Source organism: Camelus bactrianus, chromosome 24, assembly GCF_048773025.1.
Source record: "Camelus bactrianus isolate YW-2024 breed Bactrian camel chromosome 24, ASM4877302v1, whole genome shotgun sequence".
NCBI classification, from domain to species: Eukaryota; Metazoa; Chordata; class Mammalia; order Artiodactyla; family Camelidae; genus Camelus; species Camelus bactrianus.
In genome coordinates this window covers 6,138,890-6,155,980 of record NC_133562.1, presented here as the reverse complement: position 1 = coordinate 6,155,980, position 17,091 = coordinate 6,138,890, and the positions used below count along the sequence as shown (strand labels likewise).

At 35.2% G+C, this 17,091-nt stretch overlaps 2 protein-coding genes across 3 annotated transcripts in view; one reads left to right on the top strand and one right to left on the bottom strand.

Annotated features, from left to right (window-relative positions):
• METTL4 (methyltransferase 4, N6-adenosine) overlaps nt 1-12,398 on the bottom strand; it is an 89,789-nt gene extending 77,391 nt beyond the window's left edge. Inside the window, exons 1-4 of one of the 2 annotated variants that reach the window (XM_045518894.2) lie at nt 12,295-12,398; nt 10,022-10,409; nt 9,031-9,093; nt 944-1,313 (exon numbers count right to left, since the gene is read on the bottom strand). In XM_045518894.2, coding sequence (XP_045374850.1) covers nt 944-1,313; nt 9,031-9,093; nt 10,022-10,402 — 814 coding nt within the window. In that variant the 5' untranslated portion in view covers nt 10,403-10,409; nt 12,295-12,398. The remainder of the gene's footprint in view (nt 1-943; nt 1,314-9,030; nt 9,094-10,021; nt 10,410-12,294) is intronic. The other variant, XM_010958074.3, reaches the window with a different exon arrangement.
• A 67-nt stretch (nt 12,399-12,465) lies between these two features.
• The window catches only part of NDC80 (NDC80 kinetochore complex component), a 40,946-nt gene continuing 36,320 nt past the window's right edge, over nt 12,466-17,091 (top strand). The window contains exons 1-3 of the mRNA XM_045518893.2: nt 12,466-12,775; nt 13,848-13,957; nt 15,184-15,261. Of these exons, the coding sequence (XP_045374849.1) occupies nt 13,857-13,957; nt 15,184-15,261 (179 nt within the window). The 5' untranslated portion in view covers nt 12,466-12,775; nt 13,848-13,856. The remainder of the gene's footprint in view (nt 12,776-13,847; nt 13,958-15,183; nt 15,262-17,091) is intronic.

The following is a 17,091-nucleotide window of genomic DNA, read 5'->3' as shown; positions in this document are numbered from 1 at the left end:
AGTATGAGAGTAATAAAGAACAAAAAGAATGGGAAAAATGTTCAAATATAGCATGATTTCCTTATTAATTTGTTCTCTTGTCATTTACCCTAAAGAATTTATGACATTATGACATGAGTAACCATTCTTGTGTAAGGTGGCTTGATAGTAATTAGAAGAAGCTTTTCAATAAGCTATGAAAGTTTTGCTATAAAATGTCCAAATAACAATAAATAACAGATTAAATCCAACTTGATCAATAAACCTCTTATCTACCTCATCTCTTAGGAATAATAGACATAATTTATTAGAAACATATAAATCACTGAAGTATGCTCCTTAGTACAGATTATCTCATCTAAACCTCAAAATTACCCTCTTAAATAGGTGTTATCACATACATTTTACAGATTAGGAAATTGTGGTTCAGTTTGTGAAGTGCCCAGGATTCACAGTTAAGCTTCAGAAGGTAAATTCAAATTCAGGTGTACATGACTCTGGACTTCAATATCTAAATTTTTAACTTTATACAGGAAAATATTTTAAGAAATTTTAGATAATAAACCTGAACAGTAGCTTAAAATGTAACCTAAAAGCCTAGGAATGGTTTGGGAATTAACTTTCATATTTGAAACATTTCTACTTTGCTATGAATAAAAGTTAAATAAAGTTATTCAGTCAAACCCAATTGTACCCTGAATTTCTAAGTATAGAGCAGTAACTATGTTTACTCTTTTGGGGACTAGTTAAGTTTTTGACCTTTTGTTTCTAATAAGAATTTTTTTTTAATTTTAAGCAAAATTCAGCACTTTGAAACTGAATTTAAAAGAAAAAATACACTGAGAAAATTGAGTGTTTACCCTACCATAAATGTTGATGGTCATTCAACATTCAGACTTGCTTTTGACTTTTAAGGCCAGAGAAAAATTATCTTTTTCTAATGAGAAACATAATGATTACTTACAGTTCAGAAGCGGCTGCATACAAGAAATGTCAGACAAAAGAAAACTGCTCTTTGGTGGCAGCAGGTATTTCTGTCCCATTAAAGTCATCATTTTTGTAAAGCTAGAGTTGTTCTCAACAACCCGTGAAAATAAATCCTGCTCTGTAACAGATATATCATCTTCTGTCAACTGTAATGTCTGAAGTTCCAATTCATTCAGAGAAGGCAAATGCTTTGCCATTTCACATAATTCTGACAAACTGCAGGTATCAAGTGGTAATTTAATGGGCTCACTACATTTGTCCTGTTTTTCAGAAAGTGGATGAAGAAAGCCACTTTTGAAACCTTCTTGGATTAACTGTGAGGATCCATCCAAAATTAGCCCCCTGATCTGTAAGAGAATTTTTTAAAGTACATTAGAATGTTACTGTCATTAAAACAATTTTCTAAATAATAAAGTTCCTATTATGTTTTGAATATCTGAACTTATGGACTGAAATCAACATTCTTAATGCTTACAGTAAAGTAATTTTATACTATAATAAAAAGTTAGAAAGTATGAGTATACCATTGAACTGCTGTTTCCTAACTAATGAAACAAACCTCATAAACACACTAAAAATTAAATAACCAAACAATAAATATAAGAAAACATATCCTTTAAAATGAATAAGATGAATTTGGTAATGTTTCTAGAAGAAAGAAGAATTTCTGATCCATAAAAAGAATTAAGTTTAAATTACATTTAATCTTGTATTTTTCTAGTAATTTAATTTTAAAATAAGGGTACCTTTGATTTTATAAAATACAGCTTGAATTATAAAAAAAGAAAAAATTAACTCTATAAAATGAATGTATAAACAAAGTTTTACAATAATACAACTACAGTAATTATAAAATTAAAAGCCAAGTTCTGTTTCTGGACAAAATGGAGTACTTTTCATCTGAAATTACTTTTTTTTTTTTAATTATTAAAAAAAAAAAAAGGCTTTCAGACTTTGGATGGATGTCAAGCAGTACAGAACAGTGGTCCCTAAAAAAGGAGAAACCAACTGCTCCAGCTTACTTCCCTTGAGAAAGTTTCTGGTTAGCAGTACAGGAAGGAGACCAGTTCAGAATCCAACAGTCTCTCTGAGTTAAGGAGATAGAGCTGGGAGTCTGGAAAGGCCAAGGCAGGTAGAGTTAGTAGGGGATGATACCAGAGAGGAGAGAGCTGAACAGGGAGAGAGCTCTTGAGAGCTACAGAGGGTCAAGGCTCCAGCTGAGTAGTGATCAGCACACAGAGGTGTGCTGAAATACACATACAGAAATACCCAAGGTCAGGGAAAGAACCAGAAAAAAACGACCAGAGAGGGCAATCCCCAGAGCTTACACCAGACTCGTGCAGCCCATTTCTAAAGATTAGGGGGGAAAAAGCAGAAAGGGACATTAAGGTATTTATTATAACCATATTCATATGTCCAGAAATGTAAAGAAAAATGAGCCTGTTAAGAATAGATACGGAAACTATAAGAAAAGACCAAACTGAGTGTCTAGAGAGAAAGACTATAATGAAGAAATGAAAAATACACTACACTGGATTAACAGCAGATTACTAAAGAAGAGATTAAACACAGTTGAAGACAATGCAATAAAAGTGTCCAAAATGAAAGGGATAGAAAAAATATTTGAGGAGACAACGGCCAAAAATTTCCAAATTTGCTGAAGACTATGAATTCACAGATCCAAGAAGATCAACAAATGGAGGAGGAGGCAGAGGATGGGAAAACTACATCAAGGAGTATTACAAATTGCTGATAATGTTCAAAGAAGACAGAGACTTCCACTTCTGAACAAGATGGAGTAACAGGTACAACAGCTTTTAAGAAACTGGACACCAAGCAACAGAGGAGAGTGAAAGAAATCATTGGTGAGCCCTATGACTGCCCCAGCTAACTGCCTGGAGAGTTTCCAGGCCAAAGGAAGGAAGAATCTGAGCACAGTCTAGAAGAAATCCAGACAGAGCTGAGGATACAGGGGTGCCGAAACAGGTAGAGTTCACGGGAGAGTACCAGAGAGGAAAGAACTGTACAGAGAGAGAACTCAGTACATCTTCAGGCAGCCACACTGGAGACCAGCCATACTGGTCAGTGCAAGTGTGTGAAAGAACTACCCATGGCCAGGAAAAGGATCACCCAAAAGGACTAAAAGAAAGTGCCTGGAGCTTTTACAGAGCCAAGACTCAGACTGAACACCTCATGATTTACAGGACAACTGGAAGACAATTCACCATGGGTCTCTCTGTGTGAGCAGAGGCACTGACAGCTTTTTTTCCCGAATAAATTTTCAAGGTGTTAGTTTGCAACATTGGAAGCCTCATGGCTAAAATCTGAAACCAGCCCCCGGAAACAGAGGACAAGGAGAGAACAAAGAAAGAGGCAGGCCACTCTAGATAGGTAGATGGCAGGTTTAATAACAAGGGAACGTACATAGCAGGCTGCAAGATAAAAAGATCTCTGTACCTGTCCCCCAGCATCTTAAAAGTTTATATAGAAGCCTTAACTGGGTTCAGTCGCATACATAGTCCAGATGGTTTCAACAACCGCTTACTCTCTCAAGGCTATGTCCTTAAAAGCAGCTCCCACTGTGGGAACAGTGGGCAGCATATACACTCCAAGGATAGGGGAGAGGTGAGGAGTCTTCGACTGTCTGGGTTAACCACTGGTCACATCCTCTCAATCAGTTCCTCCAACACAAGGTTACTTATACAGCATGGAAAATGGAGATTGTGCCTCCCTCCAAGCCAGAGGGCAGATCTACTTGCTGTCCAGGTTAGTAAAGGCTCCCTTTGGGACAAAAGATTGGACAGGTTTGTCTGCAACCCATTTTAAAAATTTGGGGTTCCCTAACCTTGGGGTTCTTTAGCTGTGAATCAAATCTACCGCATGCAGAGCATCCAACAAGACTTCTGGGCATTGTCTCCATGCAACTTGGAGTTCAAGGGAAGTCTAAGAACAAAAAGCATATACTTCCTGCTATACAGGGAGAAAGAAGCTCCTTATTTTAATAAAATCTTAGGTCTAAACTTGCTACCTTGCTAGCTTCCAAATAGGGTAGAATCTCAGACCCATCACAGCTCTTGACAGGGGTGTTGGGTAGATCACAGATCTTATGCCAGTAAAAAGGAATAATCAGCCTTAAACTAAAAAATACCATTCTAAACTCACCTAAAAAAATCTACAAACCAAAAGCCTCTAAAGACATGGAAGTTCTTTCTGAACAAAACTATCAATCAAGTTAATCTGTCAATCACAGAGCACTGCACCCAACAACAGAATACAAAATATACAAAAATATATTTAAAATAGCACACAATACAGTCGCAAAGATAATTCATACATTTGACCATAAAACAAGGTCCAATAAATATAAAGGGACTGAAATTATCAGAGTATATGCTTACACCCCAGTGGATTTAAGTTAGAAATCAGTAACAAGAAGATATCGAGATAAACCTCAAATACCTGGGAATGAAACATCAGACTTATAAATAATTCATACAGGTCAAAGATGAAATCACAAGGGAAATTAGAAAATATTTTGAAGTGCATGAAAGTGAAAATACAAAATATGTGGAATGTAACTAAAGCAGTGATTCAAGTGAAACTTACAGCTTTAAGTGCTTATATTAGGAAACAAAAAATATCTAAACTCACTGGTTTAAGGTTCCACTTTAAGAAGTCAGAAAAAGAGCAAAGTAAACCAAAAGGAAGAAAATAATAGAGAATAGATATCAACAAAATAGAAAACAGACAGTAAAGAAAAGTAACTAAGTTAAAAGCTGGTTCTTTGAATATACTTGATATCAGCTCATGTGTCTGATAAGGGACTGATATCCAGAATATATAAAGAACTGCTAAAACTCAACAACAACAACAAAAACTCAATTTAAAAATGAGCCAAGGACATGAGCAGACATTTCTCCAAAGATACACAAATGGCCAATAGCATATAAAAATATGCTCAACATCACAAAATCATCAGAAAAATGCATACTGAAAGCCCTCACACCCATTCGGATGGCTATTTAAAAAAATAAAACAAAAACAGAAAATAACAAGGGCTGACATGGATATGGAGAAACTGAAACCCTTATGCATTGCTGGTGGGAATGTAAAATAGCACAACCACTGTGGAAGACAATATGGCAGTTCCTCAAAAAATTAGAAATAGAATATCATATGATTCCGTAATTATACTTGCAATTAGACTTAAAAAAACTGAAAGTGGGGACTGGAACTGATACTTGTACACTCATATTTATAGCAGTATGACTCACAATAGTGAAAAGGTGGAAACATCCCAAATGTCCATGAACAAATGAATAGATAAATAAAATGTGGCATTTATTTACAGGGAAGGGGAAATGGGAAGTTATTGTTTAATGGTAGAATTTCAGTTTGGGATGACAAACTTATTCTGGAGATAAACAATGGTGATGGTCACCAAACAATATGAATGTACCCACTGCCACTGAATTGTACACCAAAGAGTGGTTAAAATGGTAAATTTTATGTTATGCATATTTTGCCACAATGAAAAAAAAAAACTCTGGTTCTTTGGGGGAAAAAAAAACAATAAAATAATAACCCCTAGCTAGAAAAAGAAAGAACATAAATCACCAACATCAGGAATGAAAAAGATTATCACTTATCATCAAGTCCTATAGACATCAAAAGCAGGATAAGAGAATACTATGAACAACTTCATGCCAATAAATCTGACAAGCTGGATGAAATGGACAAATTTCTTGGAACACATAATTTGCCAAAACTGATATAAGCAGAAGCTGAAAATCTCAAAATCCCTGTTATCTAGTAAAGAACCTGATACCATTACTAAAATCCTTCCCCAAAAGGAACCTCCAGGCCTAGATAATTTCACTGGTGAATTACATCCAATGGTTAAGGACGAAAAAACACTGATCCTATAGAAACTTCAACAAAGAATGTATGTAGGTGTCAAATAGCAAATGAAAAGAGTCTCAACATTATTAGTTATCAGGGAAATGCACATTAAAACCTCAGTAAGATACCACTGTACACTTACTATTATTCCTAAAATCAATAATCTGATGAAATCAATGCTAGTGAGGATATGAAGCAAATGAAACTCTCATACTTTGCTGGGGGGAAATGCAACAAAGTACAGCCACTCTGGAAAGGAAACTGGCATTTTTTATGGACATAAATATAACATTAACCATCAATCCAAAAAACACCACTCCAACATGGAAATTTAAAACTTTATTACAAACAACTCTTAAGCAAATCTCTAGAAAACCATGATATTTCATTGAAATTTCACATCATGACAATTATAACACAACATATCAGAATCTATGGGATGCTGCAGTGCTCAGAGAGAAAAATCATAACACTGAATATTTCCATCAATAAAAAAAGAATTAAAAAAAAGTGAATTAAGATAACTCAAAAAGACAAAAAATAAACAGAAGGAATAAATTAATATGAATTAAAGCAGAAATAAGTTACAAATTTTAAAATTAACTTAATTTCAAAAATTACTAACAAATTTACAAAAACTACTAGCTAATCTATCTCGAGAGTAAACATACAACATAAATAGTGAAGGCAAAACAACCACAAATAAATTTGAGAAATGAGATGAAATGGGTAACATTCTCAAATAATATAATTTATCAAGACTGACCACAAAAGAGTTTTTTTAATCTAAACTTTATTTCCAAAGAAGAAAAAGGAAAGGCTGTCAAAGGATCCCCACAAAAAGTAATATACTGAGATGGTTGCAAAGCAAAGGAGAAGTCTACCAAACTTCTGAAGAACAGATTACTCCAGACAATTGGGGAGGAAAAAAAACTTCCCACTTCCAACACTGATATATGTAAATATCTGTATATAACTATTTATAAAACACAAAAATTAAGTATATCAGACCAATCTCACTTGTCACTGTCCCAAATAAAATATTAGCAAATAAAATCCAGCAGAACATTTAAAAAATAATGTATCACAGTCATTTGGAATATATACTATAAATGCAAGGGTGGTCACATATGAGTAAAAATCAAAGGAAAATATTAGGAGAAAAATCATCCATTCAATCTCCATAGGTGGTTAAAAAAACTTTTAATAAAATTCTATAACCAATTTGATAATAATGAAAAATAAGAATAGATGTTAAGTTCTTTAACATGCTATTTCCAACTCAGCCCGAAACCCAGTGGAGAGGAAATCATCTCCACTAAGTTAGGAACAAGGATAGATATTCTCACAAATATTACTTAATATTGTATCATATTTTCAAGCCTATACAATTAAAGAAGAGAAATAAGTTAGAGATAGAATAATTAAAGAGGTGTAAGAAAAACTATTAATATTTTTAAGAGTTATAGCTATTACCTGGAAAATCAAAACATTCAGTTTTTAAAAATTAATGCAAGACTTTTATAAAGAATATTTTACAGAATGACAATAGAAACTTAAACAGATAAAAAAGAAACATTTATGTTTTGGAGCAGAGTCATCAACATCTTAAAGATATTAATACTACCCTAATTAAATTTATAAATTTAATTTGATGACATAAAAATTGCAGTAGGTTGGTTTTTCTAATCAGACTTTAAAATTGATCCTAAAATTCCTATGGGAAAATAAGCAAACAGGCCAGGAAAATTCTGTAAAAAGGAGCAATGAGAAAATGCCCCAGGGAGGGGGAGAAGGGAGGATAAGTACTACCAGATATTAAAACATACTCATATTATAAAATCTCAAAAGAGGCTGGCAAATAAATAGTAAGACAAACAATTAAATAAGATTTAAAATCCAGAAATAAGCTCAAATACTTATGTGAATTTAGTACAGCTAACATCTCAAATCAGCAGGGAAAAACTGCATGAATAATGGTGGGACATATAGGTAGTCATCTGGATAAAAAACAAAATTGGCTCCATACCTCACACTTTATACCAGAATAAAATCTAAATGGATCAAAGATATAAATCTGAAATAAAACCATAAATGCTGTAGAAGAAAACATGGGAAATTATTTCAAAGCCTTGAAGAAGGAATACTTCTCTAATTATTATTCAAAAATTCAGAAATCATTAAAAAAAATTCAACTAAATAAAAATATAACATTGTCTGCATGGCAAAAACAAAAACAAAAAAATCGTAATTATAATTAAAAGGACAAATTGGGAAAAATATATAATTTAGTATATGTGCTGCCATAGCAAGCACTATATTGTTAGTTTATATGATGGACAAAGACCTAATTTCTCTAATATAAAGAGTGCCTATAAATCAGTGAGAAAAATAACAAACCAATTTTTTTAAGCATGTAAAGGAAACAGTTCACGTAAGAGAAATATAAATGAATTTCAAACATACATAAAAATGCTTAACTACATTCATAATAAATGCAAATTCAATCCATACTAAAATACTATTTTCAACTATTAGATTCACAAAGATCAAAAACAATATATTGTGACAGTAAGGATGTGGGAAAACAGGCAAAATTATACATTTCCAGTGTGCTAATAAGATGAGGCACTCTCTGTAGTAGCAATTTGTCTGTATCTATCAAAATGTTCAAACCCTCTGACCCAGCACTTTTTGAGTTCTCAAAATTTATCCTGCAGATACACACACACGTATGGAAAATGATACATGCATACTATACCGAAATGTCAGCAATTAAAGATTAAGTATGAAAGACAATGAAATATAAACCTCTGAGCTCAGAAATAACATTCTTCACATTATTCATACTTTCTTCTGCAACTATCCTAATATGTTTTTACCTACAGACAATAGGCTTTTATAACTTATAAAATTTCTAGACTTAATATAGCATAACTTCGCTTGTGCTAAATATATAAATAAGGTGTATATGAGGTTTTAATAAAAATTGGTTTAAATTGCTCATTACTATAAAAGTAGCAGTAAATCACTCCACTGTTACTCTAACCTTGATTAAAATGACTGCTTGATTTTTAAGAACATCCTTATTTACACTGTCCATTTATTTATACTAGTTTGCATTAACCTTCCAATGTCATCAATGAACATTTTACACCTTACCTTTGTATGGTATTCCATAGCATCCAATTCACCTTGATTGAAAACAACACATCTTTTCCGTTTCTAAAGAGTAAATTACAAGGAGAAAATCAAGTTGCCATCTATCATTATATTGCTATTTTGAAATATACTAGTATTTCTTTTTTCTTTATCTTTATCACATTTTCCATATTGTGTATCTCATTCTTTAAGAGATAATAATTAACTGTTGAGGTTGAAATCAGTCTAAGATCCAAGAGGGCAGAGACTGTAATCATCTTGCCCCATCGCTCTACATACAACAGCACATAGAAAGATACCAACATTTATTGGATGAATAATGAATGTAATTCCTCTCTCTAACAAAGAAAATATTATTATAATCTATCTGAAATGGACTTTGTATAATCACCTCTGAACTTGTCAAAGGCAGAAAAAGTACTAAAGCATAATTAATTTGATCCTATATGGCATTCTCAAAACTTGAATGCACCAGTGCGTATACAAATATATATACTTCAAGAATACATTTTCCAGAGAAGCTTTCTACTTTTTTACCTTTGAAAAATATCACCACTCTTCCAAACATTTATTATATAAGCTTATCCCCAAAGGGTAGGTCTCTAAAATTCCCCCAAAATCTATATTCTGCTTTAGACTTTTGCAAATAAAGAAACATGTTTTTGAGCAAAAAAAGATATAAAAACATGCAATTAATAAAAAGAAACCTAGGCAGAAAGAGGTTTTTTTTGTTGTTGTTTAGTTTCGTTTGTTAGCTTAATTTACAGAGCATTCACTTTTGAATCAACTTTGCTTACTTTTAAAATATGCAACTTTGGTCCTCTACGCATGGTAGACGTCAGCAAAAAGTTAAAAATTATTCTGTACATGCTAAAGGCTTATTGTGTTTTATTGATTATTCTTTATACTTAGTAAATCACAAGATATTTGAGATGCCGGAAAAATAAATTTGTGTTTTCTGTAGAAAAATTAAAATTTCTTAAAACATTACCTTCCCAGTAACAGAAATGGAGATTTCTTTTTTAACATCATTTACTAGATCTTCCTTTTCATTACTTTGTTCGCATTCTTTGTGAATAGCAGAAGTTATATAAGGTTTGGTGACATCAAACAGTTCAGATCGAAAAACATATCTTTGAATGAACATTTCAAAGTTTCCTCCGTCATCATCCACTGGCTTAGTGGTAGAAGCACTAAATGTAGCAGAGGTTCCAAGAGAGGACACAGAATCCATGCGAAGAGAATCAAGGTGAACAGAAGAAATAGGCTCATTTTTACTGTAATAAGGCTGATGAAGTTCATAGTTTATCTTGTTAATGAAAGAAAGATGATCCAGTAACCATCCTGGTGACAGCTGGAGAACCACAGACATTCTCTTCCTTAAAATAAAAAAATAAGTAAGTAAAATTAAGAAAAACGAAAACAAAACACTCTGGGAATTAGACGTTAGAAGTAAAACCCAACTCTCCTGAATAACTTCTTGTTTTGTTTTGTTTTGTTTTAAAGTTCTTGGTTTTTCTTTAATACAGGTACTGGGGATTGAACCCATTTAAGTCCTTAAATGTCCTGTTTTTCAGTAAAAATATACTTCATACACACAAGTAGATCTGATGTGCAGGTATATAAACTTGACATGTACATAGAATTTAAATTTTATGATGTTAATATATAAAGCAGGACTAAAATTGCAGTGTTTTAATATAAACTTTTAATTTCAGGGTTGATAATTCAAAATGTTCAGCCAGCTTAACCAAACCTGATCTTATTTCTGGAATCCCAATTAGACCCTCCTATCTTCCGGGAGGATATACAGGATGCACAACCTCCTGCTTGGAACTTGGATCTAGCCACTAGTCTACATCCTCCAAGTCAGGAAGGCACTGAATCCTTAGAATGTGCAAGTGTCTTGTCAAAGAATTACCCGTGAGAATTCACCCTTCTAATGAGATAAATCTAGAGAAGGTAACAAAATTCCAGAGTTGTTAGCAAGTCAGCCCTTATTTTTCCAAACTATATTTGCCATTCTCCAGTATCACTGCACTATTTAATCACTGCTATCAACGGAGTGCAAAAAGGGCAAAAGCAGGGCAAAATGCAATTTCAACATCACATCGGAAGCACTAACCTCAAGCAAAATTGCAAGGTTAAGAGTACAGATTTGCAGTTGGTTCTGAGCACTCCTCCTATGGCAATTAGATTTTTCAGAACTTCCTTACCTTTTCTTAAAAGAAAATTTTTAATTGTGGATATTGCTTATTAAATCTACTGTAGTGGAGAACTTAAGAGGGGGAAGAGAATAAAAAATACATTAAGTGGTTAACAGCACCGTGACTAATAGATGCATTTAGGTTCAAACTTCTAACTTCATGTATGAGCAGTATGACGATGAACAAGTTATTTGATTTCACTGAGCCTCAATGTCATCATTTTTTAGGACATCGCAGAAGGCAGTTTATAGAGAATTAAAGGAGATAACCGACATGAAGTTTTGTGCACAGCGTCTGACACCAAGCAATAGCTCAAGTAAATGCTACTTATTGGCAGTGGAAATTCTGTTATTGGTCCTCCCTTTAGAGTCATCACTTGTGGTGATGAGGTCCTGAAATGGCGAGTGAGAGCTAGAAATGTAGACAATAGTGAAACTCAGACAGGAAAGGTGGCGTGCCCAAAGTTAAAACTCGTTACTGCGGCTCTGAGCTCTCCTCCCACCCCTACCACTCTACAGGTTTGGGGTTGTGTTTGCCTCTGAGTTCAAACGCAGGGAAGCGGGGATGTCCTTTTTTACCAAAGTAATGTACTGTGCTTACTGCACTTCTCTCTCCGACTTCTCTGCTTCACACTGGATTCCTCCAGCTTCTCACAGGCCACCACCAGAGGACCGCGGAACCCACAGAGCAAATTCTGAGCCCGAACACTGGCGGCGGCCTCAGCGGCGCCACCCTCGGAGCCGACTACGCGCACAGTGCAGTCACCGGCGAGTCCCACCTCGCCGCTTCCCCTGTCAGAAAAGGGCACGCCGCCTTCCCAGATTCGCATCATGAAACGGCACCCAGCTAAACAGTGGTCACGAAAGACCCTCCCCTCAGAGCAAAGGGGGAAAAAATTTCTCCTTTCCTAAGAGCTATGGGAGCGGCCATGTTGCTGTACGGAAAAAGCGTTTCCAGGGAGGCTTGGAACGCTCTGCTTGCTACTCAGGGTCATAGAACGCTCGGGTGTCCGCAGCTAAATTTTAGGGTCGGACCAGACATCATAGGGGACGCTTACAGCGGCCAGGAGACACCAGTGCGCCCCGTGAGGCGGCGGGGCGCGACCAACACGCAGCGTTCGGGCGACGAAGAGCGGCGCGTAAGAGCTGCGCATGCGCGCGCACGTCGGGCGTGATGACGTCGGCGCCGGCGGAGAATTTAAAATTCGAAGGGCGCCGGCGGGTGGAGGAAGGGGTTTGTGTTTTGGCGGCCGCGCTTCTGCCTGGCGGGCAGTTGCATGGTTTACAGAAATTCGGTTCCTGGGTCGCGTCAAGAAGCTGGGAGAAAGGTGACTAATGACTTTTGGCTAATTTTTGTTCTGACGGTACTGGTCTGGAGGGAGAAGGTTATGGCGCCAGCAAGTTGGATTTAGATGCCCGGAGTGACGACGTTTTGGTGTTTTTTGCTGTTATAACCAGTCAACGGGCCGAATCTGTGCGAGCCGCTAGTTTCCCGGATTCCAGTATATTTCTAATAGCAGTGATTTCCCAAGGAAGAAGGTGAGGGCCAAGGGGGCACTGATGGGGGGAAGAGGGCTTGGAGGAATGGGTGGGAGTGGGGAGAGGAAATACAAGACGAGGAACCGTTTGTGTGTGGCGTTTCACGTAACAGGCGTAACATTCTGGCGGCCGTGTACCGAGTACATTTAGAAATCTCAAATTGTAAGAGTACATTTTAAGTGGAGATTGGGAGTGAACATATAGATGAGAGCGAATAAGTATAATAGATACAGAAGCATATACTGTAGAAGAAATAGGTGGCCAAACAAAGAAGGCAAAGGTGTAATCAATTTAAAAGACAAAGGCGAGCCTAGAGAAAAAAAGGATACCCACAGGTGTCCAGTTTCCAGGAAGGCAGCGCAGGACCTGAAAAGGCTAAGTGTATAGTATCTACTGCCTCAGAGATGAGCTAGGATCAAAAATAATTTGTCAGTCATGAGTATCCCAGAAGGCAATGGTTTCAGTAGATGGGGAGGGAATGAGATGAGAATGTGGTCTCAGAAAATGGAAGCAGTTTGTAGACCAGATGATTTATCATTGGTGAAAGGGAAATTGAAGCAAGAGGGGCAGTAATTGAAGAATATAAATGGGAAACGGTAGGTTAAGGACAGAGCAAGAACGATTGACATTGGGAAAAGAAAACAGAATAGCTCTGTTCTGAGACCACAGAAAAGGAAACATCTGAGGTAGGTCTTGTCAGGTAGCCTCTGACTTCTCATTGAAATAGGCACAGCCAACAGCAATGGTGTGGCCTGAGTTAGAGTTTCAACTACAATAAACCCCTGTGAAGGAAGGAATCATGCCTTATTCATCTTTATACTGTTTGCATTGCTTTGCACATTTGCTTGTACATGGTGTTTATGTGTGTTGAATTTTTTTAATGCAGTTAAATAGATAATTCTTGAAAATGAGGACTTCACCTTACATGAACAAGTAAAGATAGCTTGGGAAAAGATTATCTTGAAGAAACAATGAAACTTGGCTACCTTTCTGTTTGAGGATAAAGATAATGGTGCTTCATGTACCATCCATGTCTGGAAAGACTTTCTTAATTCCAAATTCATGAATGCAGGTCATAAGCATGAAACGCAGCTCAGTTTCCACCGGTGGTGCTGGCCGCCTCTCTATGCAGGAATTAAGATCCCAGGACTTAAATAAACAAGGACTCCATACCCCTCAAACGTAAGTACCTCATGCCTTGATGTCTTTGAGGAAGAAATGTGTAAAGGTGGTTAATACGAAGATGTAGTGTGAGTGATGTGATGAATCGTATCTGTTCTCAGCTGTACCTAATTTGGAGTCAGTTAAGGCTAAAAGTGGGCGTGTTACCAAGTGTTGTGTTTTATCTTTTCTGTTCCTTACAAAACCACGTCCTTTGTTAGGCAATGCTTAAAGGACTACTAATTCCCCTTCAGCACTCTTTCATTCTTATTTTCCTCTTTAGAGTTGCTTGCTTGAGCAGGTCCTGTGCAGTAACATGCAGTTTATTGAGGTGTATCCAACTAGCCAAGTTCTCAATCAGGTATCATTTGCTCGGACAATTAGCTGCAATTTAGTAGCAGCCAACAGAACACTACTTCACACTTTTTCCAAGATTCACTGGGGGAAGAAAAGGTGTCCAAAAGAACTTGCTATCATAAGCTGGTCTTTTCCCTGTGAGTGGTTTTCTTCCAATTAACAGAAGGCAATTTGTAACCCATGTGAGTTGTAGCAATTGTTCCCTGTGACCACGGTACAGGTTACTTACTTACTGTTCTTAAATTACTTAGGTTTACGCAGAATGAGCCTCTACTACTCTTAGAAATTTGAAACATTTATACATATTTTCTTGTGAAACCGGCGAAATTTTTTTTGTACTGTCACATATTACAACACCAAAAGATTTCTGCCTCAACATTGTAAAATGATTATAAATCAATAAAAAATGTTAAAAAGAAAAAAAAGATTTCTGCCTGAAATTGTGTTAGAAGCTAAAAGGCTGCCTTTGTCAATGTTTTTGGTCTGTAATTGGCATATGTGTTTTTAATTGTAGCTGCATTGTAATAAAGAGTGGTCCTCAAAAGAAAAAATTTTACATGTGGCTGTCATTCTGTGATTGAAAGTATCTATTTTTAAACCTTTTCTTTTCCTTCGGAGTTGTCTATAAATGCACATATTTAAGATAATTAAAATTACAATGTAGATATGGGTTTTTTTCTACTTTCTTCCTAACATTTTAGTGTTGAAATTTATACTATGTTGTAAGCCTATCCCATTTATAATATGTATGATTGCTGCAAAAAATTTTTCATGATTTTGAATTATTGTAGGTAATGGGAGAGAAGGGTTGGTTCCAATGTATTTCCAAAAATTTCTTGAACGAATATCTTTACATTTATTTTAGAGTTTGTTTTTTCTTTTTCTTAAAGCAAAGAGAAACCAACCTTTGGGAAGTTGAATTTAAACAAACCCACATCTGAAAGAAAAGTCTCTGCATTTGGTAAAAGGTAATGATATTTTTTATTAATTCTGATGAAGATTCTTATAGCCATGCATTGGGCTAGATGCTGTCAAAGTACAAAAAATTAGATGTCACGGTCCCTTTCAAGAGAAAGTTATAATCTAGTTTTCGTCTCTTTTAAGTGGTTAAAATGGTTATATCTGCTTTAGCTGATTCTGAAAGATACACCAGCACATTCAGACCACTATTTCATTGTTACAGGTGAATACTTGATTGAAAATTCTATACATACCTTTCAGATACTGTGGTATCATAGCATTTTAAAATTAGGAACCATCATGTAGTCCAATATTTTAGTCACAGACTTTTTTTATACTCTTAAATGTTAAGGATCCCAAAGAGATTTTATTTTGTGGGCTATATCTATTGATATTAACCATATTAGAAAGTAAAACAAAAAATTTTAATATGTATTAGTTCAATTTAAAATAACAATAGCCCATTACATGTTAACATAAATAACATGCTGTCGTTTTTTTAATTTAAAAAATTTCTTTAAAAATTTTAAAAAACAAAACTCAAAACTTTTCAGTGAGAAGAGTGAGACTGATTTTCATTTTTGCAAATCTCTTTAATGTCTAGTGTAGTAGAAGATAGCTAGATTCTCATATCTGCTTCTGTATTCAGTCTCTCACAATATCATACATCATGTGGTCAGCCTTGGAAAACTACACTGTACGCTCATGAGAGAATGAGAATGAAAGAGGCAAATAACAGCTTGGTTTTATTGTGAAAATAGTTTTGACCTGTCATATCCCCTAGATCACACTTTGATAACCATTGTCTCGAGTAGATCAGTGATTGCCTGGGCTGGTGGAGAGAGGGGTAAGAATTGACTGTTATGGGTTATAAGACTTCTGAGATGATGGAAATGTTTAATATCTTGATCATGGTAGAGATTACACAGGTATACACATTGTCAAACCTCATCAAACTGCACTTCAAACAGGTATACTTTATTCTAAGCAAATTTTACCTCATTAAAGTTAATTTTTAAAGAAACGTCTAACTCCTAAATAGAGAAAATAAACTGTCCTTCTATCTCACCAAAATGAAATACAACTTTGTTTTAAGACAAATATGTTTAGTTGTTTTCAAAATATTTAGAGATGATGTATTTATTACCTTATGGCATGCAAGAATTCTACCACTGAACCACCAATGCTCTGCCCTATCTTATGAAAAGTCTTTGTCATGAAACCAAGTGAAACTGTTTCTGGTATTCATTCAGTTGATTAAAAAAAAATCTTAAGGCATTTTTGTAATATAACTTTCATCTCAGAGCTGAACTTCAGAGATAATGCTGATAATGATTGTAAAATCTAACATTTGCTGAGCATTTTATAAGCCAGATATTGTTTCAAGTGCTATTTTATATCTCTTTTAATCAATCCTCAAAACAGCCCTATGAGTGGATATTGCCTTCATTTTACAGATGAGGAAATTGAAGCACAGAGAAGTTAAGTAGTTTACCCAACGTCATACCACTAGTGACAGAGACAGAGTTTTTAACCACAGACTCTGTTTCTAGACCCTATGCTCTTAAACTATAAGTTGAATGATACAGTATTTTGATTGGGAAATTCTCTTATACTTTAAAAAGATGCTTATTCGTGCAGTTTTGTGTAGAATAAAAGCTGAGTCTATATAGGTATTCCTTTCATGGTTAAAAAATATTGAAGATTAAATAATAGCAACTAGAAAAGTGGTTCTCAAGTGAGCAAATTCTCAGGGAGAAAATTAGCTAATTAGCTAATTGACCAGTACAGTGGCATAAGAGAGCAATCATGGAGGGGTAAGTAGCATGTTGAAAGGA